The sequence below is a fragment of the Diospyros lotus genome, chromosome 8, assembly GCF_014633365.1.
Source record: "Diospyros lotus cultivar Yz01 chromosome 8, ASM1463336v1, whole genome shotgun sequence".
Classification (NCBI taxonomy): Eukaryota; Viridiplantae; Streptophyta; class Magnoliopsida; order Ericales; family Ebenaceae; genus Diospyros; species Diospyros lotus.
The window spans coordinates 17,590,313-17,611,883 of NC_068345.1; the positions used below are offsets into that span (position 1 = coordinate 17,590,313).

Consider the following 21,571-nt stretch of genomic DNA (forward strand, 5'->3'; position numbering starts at 1 on the left):
GAACCTCTGTCACCATATCTTCAACCATTAGTCTTTTCAAACTTCGATTGGAAGAATCAAGAGTTTAGCTAGATCACGTGTCCTAGCTCATGACATATATTGAACAATAAAAAAGGTTTTGAGAATCAGTCATGGATGAGGAGATATTGATATAAGAGAAAAAGAGATAGATGATCGAGCATGAATAAAATGAAAAAAGAACAAAAAAAACTAACTGAATAAGGAGAGGTAAACTAATCGAGCTATTAATTCACAAGAAACTTATTACGTGTCAAACAACTGAGCACTCTTTAAGAATTTGGAGAAGACAAATAAAACACTCTGGGGCAGAGTAAGATCTTATGCATGATGTGACCATTTTGACTTTAGGTTATCCAAATAAGGGCACCAGTATGACCTAGGGCCAAAAAGATACCACGGGCCTCCAAAATGCAACTCCTTAAGTGTTAATTGTGAAGACATTGGAAGAAAAAAAGCTATAACATTGATGACGATCAGGATCATTTGCAGACGATCATCTGGGCCTTACCCTAAAGACGTCTCCAAGCCTTCCGGCCTCTCTATGCATACACCTCCTTAAAGCCCTCTTCAAGACAATCCAAAGATAGCCATCAGGGCTATACCCTGAAGACATCTCCAGGCCTTTCAGCCTCTCTATGCATACTCCTCCCCAAAAGAATACCTTAATTGAATCGTGGGAACCACTCATTTATCCGTAAATATCCATCGCCTCCTAAGCAAACGGATCTTATTGGAACTTCTTCGATCCTTTGAGTACTATTCGGACCATACCTGTCTCTTTCTGGAACCCATCAGGACACTACCGACACTTCCTCTTCAAGATACTAGAACATACATATTAGATGCATTGAGTACCCATATGCACACTTCTTAGATTATTGTCCAACTTAGGCATAAAAAATTCCCGCATGAAGAAGTCTCCCGCGTAACTTTCTGGCATCCTCCGTGTTCGCAGGCTAACGCAAAGCCGTGCCCCCTAAAGGCTCACATTTCAGAAGACCCTTTCAGGCCCTCTATTCACCATCGCCCCAAAGGCCCATCCGTGCAACCCTTCATGAAGGCCCCGAGGACCTCATCTGGTCTCTCAACACTCCAGCCTCCTCGAGCCCTAGCTCCGACCTAATCTAGATCTGTTTGGCCTCACCCGTGATAGCTCGAACTCTCTATTGTGGTGAAGGACTTTGTTTTGTCAGATCTCAGAAAATTAAATTTAATTGTTGTAATTTGGTAATAACATTAATATTTTAGAACTTATAATAAATTAGTCTCTTAATTAAGTTTGTTACAGTTTAGCTTAAACCCTAGTTGGACTAGGTTACCCAAATTAAAAGCTTGTGTCTTGGTGGATTGTTACTTAATTATGAACTTATTTATGAAACTAACCTAAGGACATTAGGTGGGTTAAGAAGCTTAATGAATTATTTTAAAGTGTTTAAAACAAAAAGAGAATAAAAGGAAATGTCCAGTTTTATGTTTTAAAATGTTTAAAACATGGGCTTAAAATACCATGTGATTCAAACCTCAATTAGGGTTTTGTACCTAAGGGTTAAAAATAACCCTTGTGTGGTTCTTTTTGTGTGCCTCTCTGAGCCATTGATGTTGTTGGACGCTCCCACGCCGCCCTTTTGAGCTAACACTCTTCCGTCCTTAAGGAAGCTGCTCCCTTTAAGGTTCTTGGATTGCAAGCTCACGTAAATACCATTAAGAGGTGGGGGCACTTGAACAACTTTATGATTACTACTTTTTAGGATTGGATCTTCACGTCAAGAGGTAATCCATTACCATTCTTTTGTAATCTATTCCTTTGGAGAAAAACTAAAGGTATTTACGGTTAAAACTTTTTATTTTTTCATTGCGTTATGATCCTTAAATTCCTTCATTTATAGGTTTCGATGGTTGAGGCCACGTGGCATGCTAAGGTTGCCCAGAAGACTCTTCAAGTGCGAAGGCTATTGATGAGGCCAAACGGCTTCAAGGTACCTTTGAGGATGGGATGCCCCAAAGTGTATCCTTCAAATGAGATTCTCTCGAAGACCCCAAGTTCAGGGTAAAGGGATGGCTCGGAAGACTCTTCAAATGAGTCATCAAGATTTTGAGGACTTAAGGCATTTCAATGGGGCTTTTCCCTAAAGACTCTTCGGAGTCATCGGGTGACTTTGGCCTGAAAAACTCTTTGGATGAGTCTTGGGCTTACGGGGCTTGATAGCTGGCTCGAAGACTTTTTAGAGTCAAAGAGTTTTCGAGAGACTTTTGCCCAGAAGATTCTTCAGAGTCATCCGGGTCTTTGACCTTCTTGGCTACTTCTATGAATTTACCATCGAGATTTGAAAAATAACTTGGTATTAGCAAGGTCTGCAAGCTAAAGAAATTTATATACGAAATCAAACAATTTCTAAGAACATGGTTTGAGCAGTTCGAAAAAACTATTAAGAGATATGGATTTTGCAAAACCCAAGTTGACTATACTATGTTCTACAAACGTAACAATTAAGGTAAAGCTGTTATTCTAATAATGTATGTAGATGATATAATTATAACTAGAGATAATCATGATGAGATCCTGATATTGAAAGAAAAACTTGTAACTGAAGCTAGTAAGAGATGGATTCTCCTAAAGCCAAGTTGACTACGCTATGTTCTACAAACATACCAAAAAAGGTAAAGTTGTTATTCCAATCGTGTATGTAGATGGTATAATGATAACTGGAGATGATCATGTTGAGATCCTGAAATTAAAAGAAAAACTACTAATATACAAATTGGAGATGATCATGTTGAGATCATGAACAATAGGATGATCTTCATGCCTTATATACAAATTACTAATCAGGTTACAGACATTCTGACCAAAGGTTTACACAAAAATCAATTCGATGGCCTAGTAAACAAGCTTGCCATGGATGATATCTCTATGCCAACTTGAGGGGGAGTGCTGAAAATTTTGAATTATTTGAAATATCAAGAATAAAAATATAAGGATTCAAAATATAAATGTTGATCACTTATCTTATGATCAACATTGGTTGGAGATTAGAATCAAGAGATAAAAATTCTTTAAAAAAAAAGGAGGAAGGCATTCTCAAAAGATAAGATCTGTTGTAACTAACATACTTTATCTTCTTATGTTTTTTAAATTCTTTCATAAAATACTTCTTGTATAAATATCCCATTCATGAGATCAACAAAATCAAGCTTCCCTCCCCTAAACTGCTTCTAAGTTACTCGAGTAAAGTGTTTTATTCAGCTGATTTTTCTGTTTGTTATGAATAAGAAAATTGTCAAAACAAGCTGCATATACATTGTACCGTCTTAATCAAACAATCAACGGTTAAATGATTAAACCCAATGATAATTAATGAAACAAGGGAAATTAATTAGCAAAGGAGGTCCAAGTAAATTATGCCAAGAAATATACATCAAAGCACTGCCACATAGAGAGAACAGCTTAACCGTATGATGCGAACGGCAACAGTGAATAAAGTTGAAAAATAATTAAATGGCAACCCAATTAATGCAAGTTCAAGTCAGCAAACTTACAAGAACCAGATATAGCTTTCTAGGCTGGATATTCACCATTAAAGCAGTATATGAACTACTCAGAGCCTAGTGCATATATCATCATTGACTAATATCCAATCTTCTATATGTACCTACGCTTTTTCACAAGACATTCATAGATGTAAGATGATAAAATCATGAATCACAAATTGGAGAAACAACTATTCTAAATTTGGCCACACAAAGAAAATCAATCATATCTGGAGGCCTTCAAATCCCACACTTCTTTTGATCAAATCATCAACCATTTATCCCCATAAGTCATTAATCGCCTTTACCAGTCCATGACAGAACTATGTGCATGTATATGTAGTAGAATGCTATTTGTTAGTGAGTGCATATCTGTGTACGAAATGAGGGAAAAAGAGAACGTGGTCATAGAAGTAAAGGCACGTGTTGACAACTAAGGACCGTTTTGATTTGTTATACTATTCTCTGTTGTCCATGGGGAAACAAACCGAGATATATACTGGAGTCAGACTTAATCCGTACATAAATGTAAATTGAAGAGTAAAAGATAGATCATACAGAGTAAGAGCTTAACGGCGAGTGTACTAACAAATCAGCATTTCAATTGGAGAACAACTGAAGAAACAACCAGAGCTAGAGACTCAAATGTATTTAGGGCTAGGGCAAACGGCAAATGTATTTAGGGCTGCTATTTTGCATAGCCGTTACTTTCTTTGTCCAACACACTGTAGATTAAGAGTTAACCTTCATATTATTTGTGAAAGTGTGACAAAGAAAACCCCAGAACAATAGTCCATAAAAATCACTAACATTATCAATTTTGACACATGCTTTTGCACCATTATAGCAAGGGCCGATTACCAAAAAAAAAAAAACCTAAGCTTCAACAGTTTTGTTAGTACTTTCTTGCCATAAATCAGCATCCTCTCATTTTGCTCAACCTTTGAGGCGCAAATCTAAAATTAAATATAGAGAAATTCACTTACCAAACAAATGAAACCAGTACTAAAATTAACAGGCACTAGCGAGCCAAATATAAGAGTTTTAGTACACTAATAGTGAGTCTCTCAGTTCCTATTAAGGGGTCTATAAGTTTGATTGAAAATGCAAAAATACAAGACAAATAATATTTTTATAAAATTTCATATACAAATTTCATCCTCCCACAGTCCCTCTTCCTTCCTCCCCCCCTCTCTCTCTCACAGCCTCATTTCCCTCACTCTATGTAGGCCAAAACTGAGAAAATAGATTTGGCCATTCACTCCCCCACCCCTCCTCCCTCATCTACCTCTACCAATCTCTCTCTCTCTCTCTCTCCCTCTCCACTTTAGCAAGCATCCCACATCAGAAAGTCCCTCTCTAACATGTCATGCAATCAATTTTAATAGGAGAAGTTGACAGAAAATGACAAGATTGTATATTTAAAACAAAATAAAAGTAAATGCTACTATTGAAAAAAATAGTAGTAATAAGTAAAAGAAGTGCCAATATACTACTGAGAAAGAAGATAATGCAGCAACAACTATGATGAACAAAGAATGGTTTGAAAAATACGAATATCTAAACAATAATGAGAAAACAAAAACACTGCTTAAACAATTAAAGGTAGATATCCATAAAATAATACCTTTTTATAAAAAATAATTTTCTAATAAATAGTTATGAAAATAGAATTCATATCAAAATATTAAAAATCTTAAACTCTATTTTGCCACCTTATCAATTAACTCGACTTAGAACCTTCATTCAAGAGCGGTTTCATACAGCATCCACAAAATGGACAAAGACTACCATTGCAAAAAAACACCCCGAGTACATGTGCCAAAGGGGTGAAATTCACCCTTACTTGAAAGGTGTTTGGGACCTAAAAATAACACATTAATATAACTTGATAAAAATATATAAATTTCATACAAGTTACCCTTTGCCCTTAGGGTACAAGATATAAAAAAACCCTTGCTTTTATTCTTAAGTGAATATAACTAAGATAGAGCACTATTTATGACACATGATAGAAGTGCACATAATATACCTTAATTAATATAACATGATTAATGAAGTGAAGCCACATAATTGAGTCATATTAATTAAAATATATTTAGTACACCTCAATTCTTTGCCTGATTAGTTGTATATTAGTAAAGATGTGTATTAAATGCACCTTATCTTGTATCCAAAAAAAACCCTATTTTATTGAATAATGATAAACTTGTCAATTTTATAGACCAAAATGATAGGACAATTGGGAGAAATGCCCAATTTTCTCATGATTTGGTTTTAACAATGATTGTTAAAACCAAAGCATTGAAAATTGAGTGTTTTGCCCAATCAACTCAACATTTATATCGATTAAATCAACATAAATATCAGTATCTTGTTTATGGGCAAAGCTAACCACTAGATGCATTGATTGCATCTTAACCATTGCTCCGCATCTTCTTCAGTTAACAATTTGAAAATATTAATAACTTTTAACACCCCATGGGTGGCTCCAGTGGCAAGGGCAGGTGATGGACATGCCTGTAGTCATAGGTTTGAAATCTGCTAAAGCCATTATGTGGAGATTAAACCATGATTTACCTGGAAGTGGGTTGGGGTGAGGCCCACATCTCCTAGGAATAGTGGGGCACAAGTTCTGACACCTGTGTTAACAAAAAAAAAACATTGCTCAATGGTTAACATTATCCATTGTTTATTTATTGGCATTAGCAACTTACAAGATTTCAATGTGAAATTTCATTATGAGAAAGTAATTTTATAATAGGTTATCCAACATTGATATTCTACAATCTAATACATGGGGTTAAAACCTACAAATAGACAAGACCACGTCTCAATTGTATTCTTTCAAGAATTAATCACTTGTCAACTTTTTTAATCTTAGTTGCAATTTTAGATGAAATCTTTAATTGTTAACACTTAGAAATTTCAAAGTGTTTGTGCTAAACAGTGAGAAAAAATAACTAGTGAAATTAACAATTCTATAGCCAACAACATAGAACCACCAGTTCATAAAATACCAATTCAACTAGTAATTTTACGTTGAGCCCAAGAATGCCAAACTTTTGTCCCGTGTACCTGGAAAGGTGGCCAACAAAGTGCCATTATTTTCACAATATTTTATAAAAGAACAATGAGTAAACAATCAGCACATCATTCAAACAAGTAGCATATGCATATACACACGCATATGTATATGTATTTAAATTAACATAAAATTTGGAAATTTTAATTTTCCTCAAGAAGTAAAGCACTCCCAGAGATTTATAATTCTTAATATGAAAAAAAGGACAACTAACTAGTACCATTAAGTAATGGATTAAGTCAAACTTCTAAAGCAAATGATTATACCCAATAACCACCATGTAGCCAAGTCTTACTGTTGGAGCCCGGAGATGACAACTCAATCTGGGTCCTATAACTGACTGATCTGTCAAAGTTAATAGATATAGTCACTATTTAGGCTAGCCCAAAGTCTGGTGTTTGTTTCGGCTTTAGCTCCAACCTCTAAATCAAAGACTGTCTTAATCAAATGCTTAAATGCTTAAACCCAATGTTTAATCTAAGAAGCCATTACACAGCCATACAAATGAAATAAGGACAATTAACTCAAAAAAGAAACTTGTAAATTGTGCATTGAAATATGCATAAAACCACTGCAACCGAGAGAAAGAGCAGCATACAAGAACCAGATCAAGCTTTCAAGGCTGCAAAGCCATCATTAAAGCACTATATAAACTACCCAGAGCCTAATGCATATATCATTAGTCACTAATATTCAATGTTCTTCAAATAATTAGGCTTTTTCACAAGACACTTAGATATAAATGATAAGATCATGAATTTTCAGTGAGAAAAAACAAATCTAAATATTAAAGCCACAAATAACATCAATCATATTCAGATGCCCTCAGATCCCAAACCTCTTGGATCATATCATCAATGATTTATTCCCATTAGTCCTCAAATGCCTCTACCAATAAACATCTCCAATGTATATACGTATGAAAATGCTATTTCCTTGTATACTACAATAAACACATCCAAGGCACCGTTAGTGTGTGTGTGAAAGAAAAAGAGAAGGTAGCCATAGAAGTAGACGCAAGTGTTGACGACTAAGGGCCTGTTTGACTTGGCTATGTTGTGTTGTCCATGGGACCGCTCAATAAATAAAGATTTACACTGTTGGGCAAACATATTGAAATATATTCTAGATTCAAGCTTAACTTGTATATGAACATAGCTTTAAAGGAGTACAAGATAGATCATATAGAGCAATTGCTTGGCAGAGATCAGACTGACAAATCAGCATTTCAATGTTGGAATAGGCAAGGAAACAACCGGGGCTAAAGAAGGCAGTGATTTTTGAAGCAAGAGCTTGCTTCAAGGTGTAAAGAAAGAAAACACGAGAGAGAAGAAAAGGACATCTCGCTGAAAAGATTTTACTAAAATAAACTGAACGCACATAAATGAAGGTATAGTTCAGTATTTATACTCAGCTAACTGCCTAACTAATCAATTCCTTGCTTATAACAATACAACAGAAAACATAGCAATTACAGTTAAAGCAATACAATGCAATCGTAACACAACACAAGGAAATACACGACAGCCAATCAAACATTATTTTCTTCTCCATTTCCCCTCAAATTAGACTCCATGGGAAAGGAAGAAGACTTAAGCTTTAGGCTGTCTGGAATGGCAACAGGACTACGATCCACAGGTGATAACTTGACACCAAGCTTGTCACATAAGAATAAAAACATGTCCCTTGACAATCCCTTGGTGAAAATGTCAACCACCTGATGAAGAGTAGGGACATATCTAATTTCAACCTCACCATTTTCTACCTTCTCCCAAACAAAATGCACATCAATCTCAATGTGCTTAGTGCGGGAATGAAATACTGGATTTTCAACTATGCTATTGGATGCTAGGTTATCACACCATATAATCGAGTATGAACACATGGATAACCTAACTAATAAAACAGAGGCTTGAGCCACAAAACCTCAATCACCCCCTGTGCTACAGCTCTATACTCAGCTTTTCCAATAGATTTGGCCACCATAAACTGTTTCCTTCAGCCCCAAACCAACAAATTCTTGCCGAGAAAGACACACAACCCACTAGTAGACCCCTAGTGACCTTATAGCCAGAATGATACGCATCTGTGTAAATGGTTAAAGACAAATCACTAGGAGAAGGAGCAAACAAGAAGTCTAGACACACAATTCCCTTAAGATACCAAAGCAACCGTTTGCAAGCTAATCAATGTTGTAGTTTTGGAGAGGACAAAAATTGACTCAACTTACTCAGCACAAAAGCTATGTCTGGTCGAGTATATGTCAAATATTGGAGAGAACCAATGATGGTTCTATAGAGGGATGGATCAAAAAATAAGTTACCTTTATCAATCAAAGAAACTCCCAAATTCATAGGTGTAGCACAGGGCTTACAATCTTGCATTATTGCCTTTTTCAACAGATCTAAGGTATACTTGGATTGGGTGAGATATATGCCATTGGTATCTCCATAAGCTTCAAGCCCTAGGAAGTAATTTACGGATCCTAGTGTTTTGAGAGCAAAATGAGTATCCAAATCACAAATGCAAGTCTGAAGAGCTGTAGAATCTGAGCCTGTAATAAGAATATCATCAACATATACCAAAATGAACAACACATATTGAGATGTCTTTTTAATAAAAAGAGAAGCATAAAAAACAACCCTCGTAAAACCCCAATCCTGCAAACCAGTCCACAGTTTTGTGTACGAAGCTCAAGAAGCTTGTTTAAGATCATAAAGAGACTTTTTCAGTCTGCAAACATGAGAAGCAAACTTTTAGCCACTAATCAGGCTTTATGCTTGAGAACAGACCCAACAGAGTTATATTTGACTCTAAACACCCACTTGTAGCCAATAAGATTCATATCAGGAGAAAAAGAAACAAGTTCCCATACATTATTACGTTGCAATATAGAAAACTCCTCGTTCATAGCTCTAACCCAATGAGAATCTAAGAGAGCCTCATGAAATGAATTAGGTTCTAGGGTACTCACTAAAGCGTGAGGAGAGGTGACAACAAGCAACTTAAACTTAGACATTGTGACCATAGGTTGAATAGAGGGAGCTGGAGCAGCTTTATGTTTGGGTAAAATGGTTTGAACTGACTACTGAGCAGAGGTAGCAGCCAAGTTAGAAGTACAAGAAGAAGTGCCAGCAGAAAAAGAAAGAGATAAGGTAGGAATAAAGGGCTGTGCTACTTGAGGAGAAGAAGAACTAAAGGAGAATGAAGGAAGAGAATGAAGAAATGTAATGGAAGGACTATTGGAAGCTGACTTGAGATGAGAAGAAGAGCAAGAAGGAGTTGAAAATAGAACAGGAAAGGGGTACTCATCCGGGTTAAATTGCACATGTCTAGAAACATATACTTTACCTGATGTATGTAAACACTTTATCCAGCCTGAACATGACTATAGCCAAGAAACACATTTGGTAGAATGAAAATCAAACTTGTGCTTGTTATAGAGTCGAAGATAAGGAAAACAAGCACATCCAAAGGTTGAAGCAGCAGATAGGTTGTTTGTGGTAAAGTAATTCAAAAGAAGAGTGAAACTTGAGAGGTGAGGCCGGTAACAAATTTATGATGTAGACAGAAGTTTGAAATACTTCTACCCAAAACTTCAAGAGCATATAAGCATAGGCTAATAATGTAAGACTCATCTCAGCTATATATCGATGTTTTCTTTCAACTACACCATTTTGTTGGTGCGTAAAAGGACAAATAAACCAAAGCTGAATGCTATGGTTATGAAGGTAAGGCAAAAATGCTTTACACTCCACCATTATCAGTTTGGAGAGTCTTAAGTTCGGACTAATACTATAATTCAACAAATTTATGAAAGGTTATAAAGGTGGTTAATGCATTAAATTTGAGTTTCAATGGATATAGCCATGTATACCTAGTATAGGCATCAATAAAAATGATATAATACCTATATCCTTCAGTAGAGACAACAGGAGAAGGACCCCACAAATCAAAATCAACCAATTCTCAATGTTCAAAAAGGCGGTCAAGGCGTTACGCGGCCCTTGGCCGCAACAAATTCGAGCCAATCGACGCTTAGGTGGCGCCTAGTTGTAACGACTCGCCCTTCCCCGAGGCACTGTTATTCCCGAGATTTCTATTTCTTTTTCCACAAATTCCTCAATATAAAATCCCTATACATATACACATACAACATTCCATATGATAAGCTAAGGAATGGTAACTTAAACATTTGCAGAAGTTAGAATCGAAACCTGAAAGATATCGTAATTTCATATAAACAACAAATATACACTATTGTTCTTAACAGCCAATAAGTTACAATATTTGATAAGAGAAATAACATATAACACTATGCTTTAAACATAGGGAATAACATGAATTGAAACTAAATTATGATTCAGCTACTCCTTTTCCCTTTCTACTACTTGATTCACCTGGAACGTGGAATATTCCAGGGACAAAATCCAAATTAAAAAATAAATCTTCCAAATGAGGGTTAAAATAAATTTCATGAATGAATGATGTAAAGACATGAATAAATCGACACCTGACACCCTAGCATAGCTTTCACCAGCATTCTAGCCCCGACGCAGAAGTCTAGGCAGTCATCCTAGCAATTCTCACTCTAGGGAAAATCCATCCCGGGCATGGGAGACTCTGCGACTTTCTGGCAAAGCACACTTGGGGAAATGTAACTACGCTACTAGGGTAACATCCCATCCTACCATGGTCAACATAGATGACACAATTATCGATATGCCAATATTATCAATCTCGATGCAATATCACCATTACCGATGCAATATAAAATGGATATGCATAGTTTAACAAGATGCGCATAAAAAACTTGGCAAATCACTTGTAAATTCCATACTCATTTAGGCAAACATATCATGTATAAATTGTCGGGATAAACCACTCACCTTGATTTAGCTTCTTAGGCTTCCTCAGTATGCGTGCTCTACCCTCAAAACGTGTGCTTGAATAAATGAGGATATGACAAAAGACAAAAGACAGAAATACATGGAAGAGTAGAATTCATGTAGCCGACCCCACATAGTGGGATAAAGGCTGGATATGTTGTTGTTGTTTATTTGTATTATTTACTTTCTGTCTAGAATGTTGTTTGGATTTGGCGAGGTTTTAAGTGATTCTTGAGAGATTAGAGTTCTCGGTTTAACAATTTGGTATCAGAGCTTTAGGTCATTTAATCAAGAAACCTATAGAATCTTTAGAAACCTATAGAAGAGTTGTCTACTATGGCTTCTGCGACCCCTGTTGCCCGATATGATATTGAAAAATTTGATGGCACAAATGATTTTGGACTTTGGAGGATTAAGATGAAAGCCTTGGTGGGAAATTTAGGGTTAAAGGAAGCTTTAGCACCCCCAAAAACCTTTCCCAGAAACCGCAATTGCTGAGCAAAGATTAGAAGCCAATAATCGTAGGTAAGAAATCTGTGAAAGAGCTTTCAACACCCTAATCTTGAGTTTAGGAGATAAAATCCTAAGAGAAGTGTCTAAAATGGAAACTGCCGAGAATTTGTGGGCCAAACTAGAAAGCTTATATATGACTAAATCTCTTTCGAGTAGGCTATATCTAAAAGCAAAATTTTTTACTTTCAAAATGCAAGAAGGGCAAAAGCTTCAAAATCATATTTGATGAATTTAACAAATAGTGTCTTGATTTAGAAAACTTAAGTATATCATATGAAGAAGAAGATAAAGCCCTAATTCTGTTGCATTCATTGCCTAAGTCATATGAACATTTTGTAGACATTTTAAAGCATGGAAGAGATACCATATCTTTAGAAAATGTTATAGGTGCCCTTAATTCTAAAGATTTACAACAAAAAGTAGAATCAAATAAAATTGCTGGTGATGCCCTTTCAACTAGGTATAGATCTGAAAAGAAAGACCCTAAGGCTAAAGGAAAGTCTAGATCGAAGTCCAGAAATGGCAAGAAAACATTTAGATGTTTTCATTGCCATGAGGAAGGGCATATAAAGAAAAATTGTCATAAAAGAAAGCAGGATTTTTCTAATAAAGGTAAATCAAAGTTTTCAAACTCAACTTGTGAGTTAGACTATGATAGTTCGGATGTTCTTGTGGTTTCAAGACATTCGGATAGATTCCGGATGTTCTTTCCATATGTCACCTCACATAGAATGGTTCTTGAATTATAAAGACATAAGTGGGGGGAAGGTTTTACTCGGAAATAACCAAGAGTGTGGGATAAGGGGGATTGGGGATATTAAGCTTAAGATGTTTGATGGGTTAATTAGAACTTTAACATCTGTAAGGTATGTCCCAGAACTTAAAAGGAATCTGATCTCCTTAGGAGAACTAGCTAAGAATGGCTACAGTTATAGTGGCTGTGGGGATATTCTTAAAGTAGCTAGAGGTTCACTTATATGTATGAAGACAGTCCTTAAAAATGGAATATTTGTTATGATAGCTTCCACAATATGTGGAGATGCAGCTATAAGGGGAAGAAAAGACCTATGAACTATCAAAACTATGGCATTTTAGGATGGCTCATATAAGTATCCAAGGGCTTAAAGAATTAGTTAACCAAGGGATCTTAGGTTCTGGAAAAATGACAGATTTAGATACATGTGAAACTTGCATCTATGAAAAATCTGTGAAAGCAAAATCCCCTAAGAAGGCATTACATATCACTAAAGGTCCATTAGAATATGTCCATTCGGACTTATGGGGCCCTAGTCAAACTCCAACTCATGGTGGAGCTAGGTACTTTCTTTCTATTATGGATGACTACTCAAGAATGGTTTGGGTTTCTGTGTTAAAAACAAAAGATAACACATTTGATGCTTTTAAAACTTGGAAAATCATGATTGAAAATAAAAAAAGGTGGAAAATTAAAAGTCATTAGGACTAATAATGGCTTAGAATTTTGTAATAAGGAATTTACCCAATTGTGTAATGAGAATGGCATCTTAAGACACCTTATTGCCCCTGGAAATCCTAAGAAAAATGGCCTGGCCAAGCGTATGAATAGGACCCTCCTTGAGAGGGTAAAATGTATGTTATTCCATGCTAGGCTTTCAAAAGCATTTTGGGGAGAGGCTGTTGTTACAACAGCCTATTTAATAAATAGGTCACTGATTAGTAATCAATTTTGTAAAAATTTTATTATAATTTCACCCTTATTTTGATCTTAAAATGGTTTAAATTGAAGGAAGGCCCAAGCTCAATACAAGGAAGGCCCAAGCCCAAAACAAGAAAGGCCCAGCCCTAAGCCCAAAACAAGGAAGGCCCAAAACAAGGAAGGCCCAAGCCCAAAAATATGAAAAGCCCAAGTCTCACAAATTGATGACATCATTGCTTACATCATGGGTCGGAATGATATAATTGCTTACATCATGGGTTGGAATGACATCATCGCTTACATCATGGGTTGGAATGATGTCATCGCTTACATCATGGGTTGGAATGATGTCACCGCTTACATCAAGTCATAAAGTTTCAAGAACTACACTTTGGCCCGGACTTTTTAAGTAATTAGATATTTTATTTATCTTTGTATTTTTAAATTAGTTATTTTGTTTTTCTTTAGATATTTTGTATTATTAAATTATATAATTGAGTGGTCTCTATTGCATCTTTTACCCTATAAATAGAGCACTTGGAATGCATTTGTAACAATTCAATTTTTTTATAATGAAAGTATAGTTGTATTCTTAAGATTTCTCTCTCAAATTTTTCACTTTAGTTTCTATATAGTTTTGTTCTTAGAATTTCTCTCTCAAATCTTCAACTTTTGTTTTCACATAGTTGTATTATGTTATTCATATTGTCTTTTTAATTATACACCGCCTATATGGTCGGTTGAATATTGTCTTTAAATATTGTCTTTTAATTATATACCGCCTATATGGTCAGTTAAAAAATTGTCTTTCAATTATGTACAGCCTATATGGTCGGTTAAAAAATTGTCTTTCAATTATTGTCTTTCAATTATATACGGCCTATATGGTCGGTTAAAAAATTGTCTTTTAAATACTATCATTTAATTTTTGTCATTTAAATTCCTGCCAATTTATTTTCAAAATGAAGATGAGTAGCTAAATCCAATCTTGGGTTAAGGCAAGGACAGTGTCCAACGCCAATGATTCCCAAATAAAGTTGCGCTTCAAATTTGTAATATTAATCTGATTTAATTCGAGTAGTGTGCGTATGGTGTATCTTTGAGTTTGGATTGGAGCATAAGTCTAACTTAGAATTTTCATGCCACGTATGGAGATTGCTAGACATGGAAATGTTTTCATACCCAAACCCAAATGATTAATTTGTATCTATAAAATCTGTCTGTGGAATATAATTCAATTTATGATAATTACTTAACCTAGAATTTTCATGCCACGTATGGAGATTGCTTAAACAAGAATTATCATTATCTTGAACTAAAATTACTGACAGATCTGCAAAACTTAAATCAGAAGAATATTACTGATATTTTCTATTAAATCGGGAATTAATTGGTTTTGGCACTAAAATTGTCTTGACCCAAGCTGCTTAAATTCAGTATTAATTTAGTTTTAATCCTTTCCTTTAGATCATCTCAATCACCTCTTAAAATCAAATATTCAGTGATTTTTATTTTTATCCATAAATAATCTCTCTGTGAATCGACTCGGACTCACCGAAATATAAATTTAAAATTGTACTACACGCACACTCGCACACTGGCGAGTATAATCGCCCTACACCTGCTTTAATAAAAGGATTGACGTCTGATGAATTTGATTGTAGTTTTGATAAATAAATGTGCAGGGTAGCGTAGCAGTCAGTCACCTTCATCAGCCTTAGAGTTTAAGACTCCTTATGAAATGTGGTATAATCATAAGCCAAACCTAGATCACCTTAGGGTATTTGGGTGTATAGCTTATGCACATATAAAACAAGGAAAATTAGAGCCTAGGGCTAAGAAGTGTGTGTTTATTGGTTATCCTTTAGGGGTTAAGGGGTATAAGTTGTGGAATTTAGAAAAAGATATGCCTAAAACCATGATATGTAGAGATGTAAACTTTAATGAAAATTCTTTTCTTGATCTAGAGAAGAAAAACGAGGATAGGGAAGGGAAAGCCAAAGCCGTAAATTTTGAATAGCAGCACCAGGATGATGTTACTGTTTTCACTTCTCTTCTAGAACCTTTCCAGGAACAACCAAGTGCTGGTGAAGAATCCTCAAGCCAAGATAGTCTTGATAGATCTATAGAAGTTAGAAATTTATCAAGTTATGATGAAGATCAGCACATGGATAGTGCTGGTTCATCTAGTACAATAGGAGATCCAGTTTGAGATAGATATAATGTAAGCAAAGATAGACAGAGAAGAATAAGTAGGCCTCCAGTGAGATATGGGTTCTCGGATCTGGTAGCATATGCACTATTAAGTGCAAAAGAAATAGCAGGAGAAGAACCACAAACCTATGAAGAAGCTGTAAGTTCAAAGGAAGCTCAGAAATGGTAGGAAGCCATGGAAGCTGAGATGAAATCCTTAAAGAAAGAATGAAACATGGGTGTTAGTGGATAGACCTTTGGGAAAAAGGATTGTAGGTTGTAGGGTGGTTGTTTAAGGTAAAAGGAGGAGCTGAAGATAGCCTTAAACCTAGGTACAAAGCTAGGTTAGTAGCTAGGGGTTTTACCTAAGTAGCAGGAATTGATTTTAATGAAGTGTTTTCACTAGTTGTAAGGCACACTTTTATAAGAATTCTGCTAGCTATGACAGCCCATCTAGACCTTTACCTAGAGCAAATGGATGTTACCACAGCATTCCTTTATGGCGAATTAGAGGAAGAAATTCTAATGGATCAGCCTAGAGGTTTTGAAGTTAGGGGTAAAGAAGACAAGGTTTGCTTGTTGAGGAAGTCCTTATATGGACTAAAGTAGTCCCCTAGGCAGTGGTACAAGAAATTCGATTCTTTTATGGTAAGTCAAGGGTTTATAAGAAGTTCTTTTGATTGTTGTGTCTATCTTAGGCATATTTCCACTAAAATAGCAATTTATCTCTTGCTGTATGTAGATGACATGCTTATAGCAAGTCACTCAGCAACTGAAATTCAAAGTTTAAAACTTAAACTTAAGTCGGCCTTTGAGATGAAAGAACTTGGAGAAGCCAAGAAGATTTTAGGAATGAAAATTCATAGAGATAGGCATAATAAATCTCTTCAGCTATCCTAGAAAGCCTACTTAGAGAAAATTATGAGAAAATTTCATATGTTAGATGCAAAAGTAGTAAATATACCATTTGCTCAACATTTTAAACTTTCTCATGCCCAAACTCCAACAGATGAAAAGAACCTATCAGAAATGAAGAGAATCCCTTACTCTAATGGTGTTGGCAGCCTTATGTATGCAATGGTGTGTTCTAGGCCGGATTTAGCACATGCCATGAGTGTGATAAGTAGATTTATGGCAAATCCGGGGAAGGAACATTGGACAGCAGTAAAATGGGTATTTAGATATTTAAAGGGGTCAATGAACAAGGTTTTGATTTATGGTGGAGTTGATGACTTTAAAAGGACAAACATTATAGGATATTCTGATGCAGATTATGCTTCAGATTTAGATAGGAGAAGATCAACAACTGGTTATGTATTTCAATTGTGGAAATCTACAATTAGCTGAAAATCCAACCTTCAACCAGTTGTAGCTCTATCAACTACAGAATCTGAGTACATAGCTGTAATAGAGGCTATTAAAGAATTTTTGTGGCTGAAAGGTTTGATTAGTGAACTCCTAGGATATGATATGAGGGTTATTTTAAAGTGTGATAGTCAAAGTGCCATTCATTTGGCCAAAAATCAGAGTCATCACGAAAGAACAAAACACATTGACATTAGATATCATTTTATAAGAGAAGTCCTTGAGAAGGAGGAGGTAGAGCTTATAAAAGTTGCTGGAAGTGAAAATGCTGTAGATATTTTCACTAAGGCTGTTCGAATGTCCAAGTTACTTCATTGCTTAATGCTGTTACAGTTTGATGTGTTTTGATTGATATGTTTTTAGGTTATTCAAGAAGTGAGCAGAGTTAGAAGGCTGAAGTTCCAGGATTATTTAGAGCAAAATGGTGGAGTGAGCAGAGTTAGAAGGCTGAAGTTCCAGGATTATTTAGAGCAAAATGGTGGAGATTTGTTACTGTTTTGCCCAAAGTAATAGAATGTTGGATTTATGGGAGAATTAGGAAGAAATATGATATGATTTGGCGGCAGTTAGTTAATAGGATTTAAATGTAACTAATTGTAATTTCTAAGGGTAGTTTTGACTTTTATAAGTTAGTTATATATCCTTAGGTAGTTCTGCCCCTCTAGTCTATAAATAGAAGGGTGCGGAGGTCAGTCCTATAATTCAATCAATTGTATCTTTCATTCCTTGTGTTTGGATACAGTGAGAGGCGAGAGAAAGAGCTGTGAGTTGTAGTTCTTGTTGTCTTCATTTAAAGTATTGTATTCGAGAGGCAAGGTGAGGTGAAAGAGGGGTATTCTTGTACTAGTTTCTCATACGTTTCTAGTGGATTGGTTGCTTCTTGGATTGCTGGATGTAGTGCCATGTAAATGGCATGAACCAGGGTATATCGTATGTGCTGCAATCTGGTTTGGTCTTCTTCATTTTTCAATTTTATTTGTATTGTTTAATTTCTGTCTTGAATATTGTTTGAATTCATCGAGGTTTTAAGTGATTCTTGAGAGATTAGGGTTCTCGGTTTAAAAACCCACTATCAAAGTCTCTCAATTTCTCCCAAAACTCTCGGATTTTGCCACTGAAACTTGATAAACCCTCGGCCTCAACCTTGACTATTTATAGTTGTTTTCGACCGTTTCTCCAACCAATCAGGTCGCCCCACGGCCTTATACTTATCCCTTAGGCTATGATGGCTGGCCCTCCTCTCTGACTGGCGATTTGAAGCCCATGGCCGGCAGCCGCACTGTGGCTATCGGTTTTTGCAGTGTTCACACTGCAAGTTCGCATTTTGGTCCTTCCTCCTTCACTTTCTAACACTTTGGCCCCTTGCCCTCAAGTCCTCAAGTTCCCAAAAATTATACTTTTACCCCAATACTTTGAAAAATTACACTTATGCCCCAATAAAATTTATACTTAAGCCCATAAAAGTTTTCGGGCATTACACTAATTGGTCACCTAATTTTTTTTTCACAGGCCTCATTTTGGGCAAACTACAAAATGGCACCGTTTGGCCTAATTAATAAAATCCCCAAAGAAATCCCCTCTTCCCTCTTGACGTGATACTTCAATAGTGTTTAGAAAAAATCCTAATTCCCAATTCTCCTTACTTTTCCCCCCTCGCCATTGCCGCTACAACCGTCATCTCTTTCCGCTGTGAAGTTGAGCCTGGTACGGGGCTCACTTGAGAAGTGGTTGGTGAAGCATCTGGAGCAGATGAGATGCTTCAACCTCAAAGAAGTTCTCGGGTGAGAGAGCTTCATGAAGATGATTTTTAATCAGAAGAAGAAGATGAGCAAGAAATCAATGAATTTTATTTTGAGTCCGATGAAGATCGTGTGTTGGAAGAAAATGGAGAAGAATAAGTCCAATTAGATAATTAGATTCTTTGGATATGGTATGTATGTGCATTTGGGATAATATGAATTTTATTTAAATAATTTTACTTTGTTGCCTTTTAATTGTTGGACAAACTTGTGAGCTAACACAGTTTACACATAATGCATTGCAGGTTTATGTTACATTATTGTTGCTTCTGTCTTCTTGAACCCGTAACTGATCTACAACAGTTTGTCTTCTTAGTCTTAATTCGATTATTTCACTTGTCTTTTCAACTTTAATTTGCCTGAAAATAACATCAAATTAAATAAAAGTTTAAAAAAAAAAAAAAACAGCAGTTTTCCTAGGCAGCCTAGGCATTAGGCCCCCGTCTAGCGTCCGATTAGCGCCTAGCGCGTTTTAGAACATTGTCAATTCGTCTTCTTTGTTGTAATTTGACAATTAGTAAAAGGAGCAGATGTAATTTCCCAATTTTACAAGAGTCACAAAAGGAAAGAGCATAATTTGAACAAGGAATGTGAATTTTATTCAAAATGAATTGCAGTACGTGGAATGAAGGATGCCCCAATCTGGCATGCCATTACTGACATACATTGATAGTTTGTGCTACATTGACACTAGAAGACAAGTTATGAGAAAATGAACCCTATCGTTTACATTTATTCAAAGAAGCAAAAACATTGGTGACAAAAGCTTTCGGTTTGACAGATAGAAGAGCCTTGGACACAACATGATTAAATGCTAGAGCCAATAGATAAAGTCCATCTTTAAGGAGTCCTCAAAGTAGCACCAGCCTTGAATCTTTATCCTTAACCAAACAAGAATCAAAATGAAACTCAACAACAACATTATTATCTCCATTAAGCTGAGAAACACCAATAAGATTCTTCTTCATATGAGGAACATGAAAAACATTAGACAAAGAAATTATGGAAGTAGGATTGGTTTGAGTATATAACTCACTAAGACCAACATTAGAAATAAGAAGTCTCCTACCATTACCAATGACAACTTTATCAACACCATTGTATGGAGAATGTAGAGACAAATTATTAAGGCTCGAAGTAATATGATTTGTTGCTCTAGAATCAACAAACCAGGAAGGTTCTCCATGATAGGAAGACAAGGAAGATTGAGATTGTGATTCAAAAGGCTGAGGCAAACTGCCATAGTGAGCCCCTAGCATAAACCCTACTTAAGTAAAAAAGACTTCATTAGATTCATTAGTGTGGAAAAAACTGTGTATAGCTAGCCATTTTGTAATACCCGAAGTTTTCCTAGGCATTGTTGTTCAAGAAATAAAACATTCCCTTGGAAATCGAAGGATACATGTGAAGTTCCGAGATAATCGCCGAGGAACGAATGAAGGGTTTTCCGAAAAATCATGGAAACTATCGCAAGGGGGCATCATCTAAGGTATTTTGGAGAAGTTTAAGGAGTTCTAGGGCCCAAGGGATATAAGTACAAAGAAGTTTTTGGGCTAAAGAGTTATTTGTAAGAAGTTAAAAATATCTTGTGACTAGTTAGTTAAAGGAACCAAATAAGCTAACTTAGTTAGGAGACATAATCATGAGGAATCTTGAAAAAACTAATTAACATGTGGTGGCACATGTTTCAAAGGACACATGTCGCAAGGGGGAGAAATGACACAAATTTCAAGGGACACGGGGCGCAATCCTACGAGAAGCAATGATTACAACCTTATCTAAGTGACACATGGCATTCTTGGATTGGCCATAAATGCCTATAAATACCAAGGCCTTGGAAGGGAAAATCTCACAATTAATCAAGAGGAAAAGAGGAGGTGAGTTGAGAGGAGAAACTTTGCCCAAAAATAGAGTGGTAAAACACTTCGTCGGAAAAGTTGGACCGCCACCGCAAAATGAGTTAAACAGTGTCAAGACAGCAAGGTAATTCTAATTTCTTTCCATAGTTCGATAGATAATTGAATAAGGGTCGCGTGGGTTCAAACGGAAGTCAAATCGGAGTCTGGACGAGGGAGAACGGGCCGAAAAACCTCAAGACGTCAAAGCTGGAGGGGCGGTGCGTGCAGCTCACGCGCCACCTGACTGTCGCGAGTGGAGCGCGTGGGGCTCCTTCCCCCAGCGCGTGAGGGGCCCCTTTGGCCCCAAATTTTGCATACTTTGTCCTTAAATTTTTTCCTAGGATCCCATATAAAAATATTTTAGGTTTGAGTTTCGAAGTTATGTTATTTTTGCAGAAAAGCTTTCCCGAACCCTGTGAACAATACCTTAGAGCTTCCGAACCAGCAAGGTGAGTGCTTCTTGCATCTTTATGATACATACCGAACATTTTGTCTTTACATGGGTAAGGGTGATTACTTGCATAAGCATGACTTTCCTTTAAACCAAGCATTTCTCTTTCTTTGTCATGCATCACTTGGTGTGTGTGGCTAGCTGAAGTCAGGAT

The 21,571-nt window shown here is 36.1% G+C and overlaps 1 protein-coding gene and 1 non-coding gene across 13 annotated transcripts in view; both read right to left on the bottom strand.

Annotated features, from left to right (window-relative positions):
* The window catches only part of LOC127807166 (uncharacterized), a 145,401-nt gene that overhangs the window by 15,470 nt on the left and 108,360 nt on the right, over positions 1 to 21,571 (bottom strand). For 8 of the 12 annotated variants that reach the window (XR_008024612.1, XR_008024617.1, XR_008024619.1 and 5 more), the window contains 2 exons: positions 6,570 to 6,627; positions 6,130 to 6,191 (listed from right to left, as the gene is read on the bottom strand). Coding sequence is in view for 1 of the 12 variants with exons in the window: in XM_052344825.1 (XP_052200785.1) it covers positions 6,130 to 6,191; positions 6,591 to 6,627 (99 nt within the window). In the remaining 11 variants the exon portion in view is untranslated. Of the gene's footprint in view, positions 1 to 3,558; positions 3,672 to 6,129; positions 6,192 to 6,569; positions 6,628 to 21,571 lie in introns of those variants that run through there. The other 4 variants (XR_008024611.1, XM_052344825.1, XR_008024618.1 and 1 more) reach the window with 4 other exon arrangements.
* LOC127809018 (small nucleolar RNA snoR118) lies at positions 3,561 to 3,647 on the bottom strand. The gene has a single exon (XR_008025028.1). It is a non-coding gene; the product is annotated as a small nucleolar RNA snoR118 (small nucleolar RNA).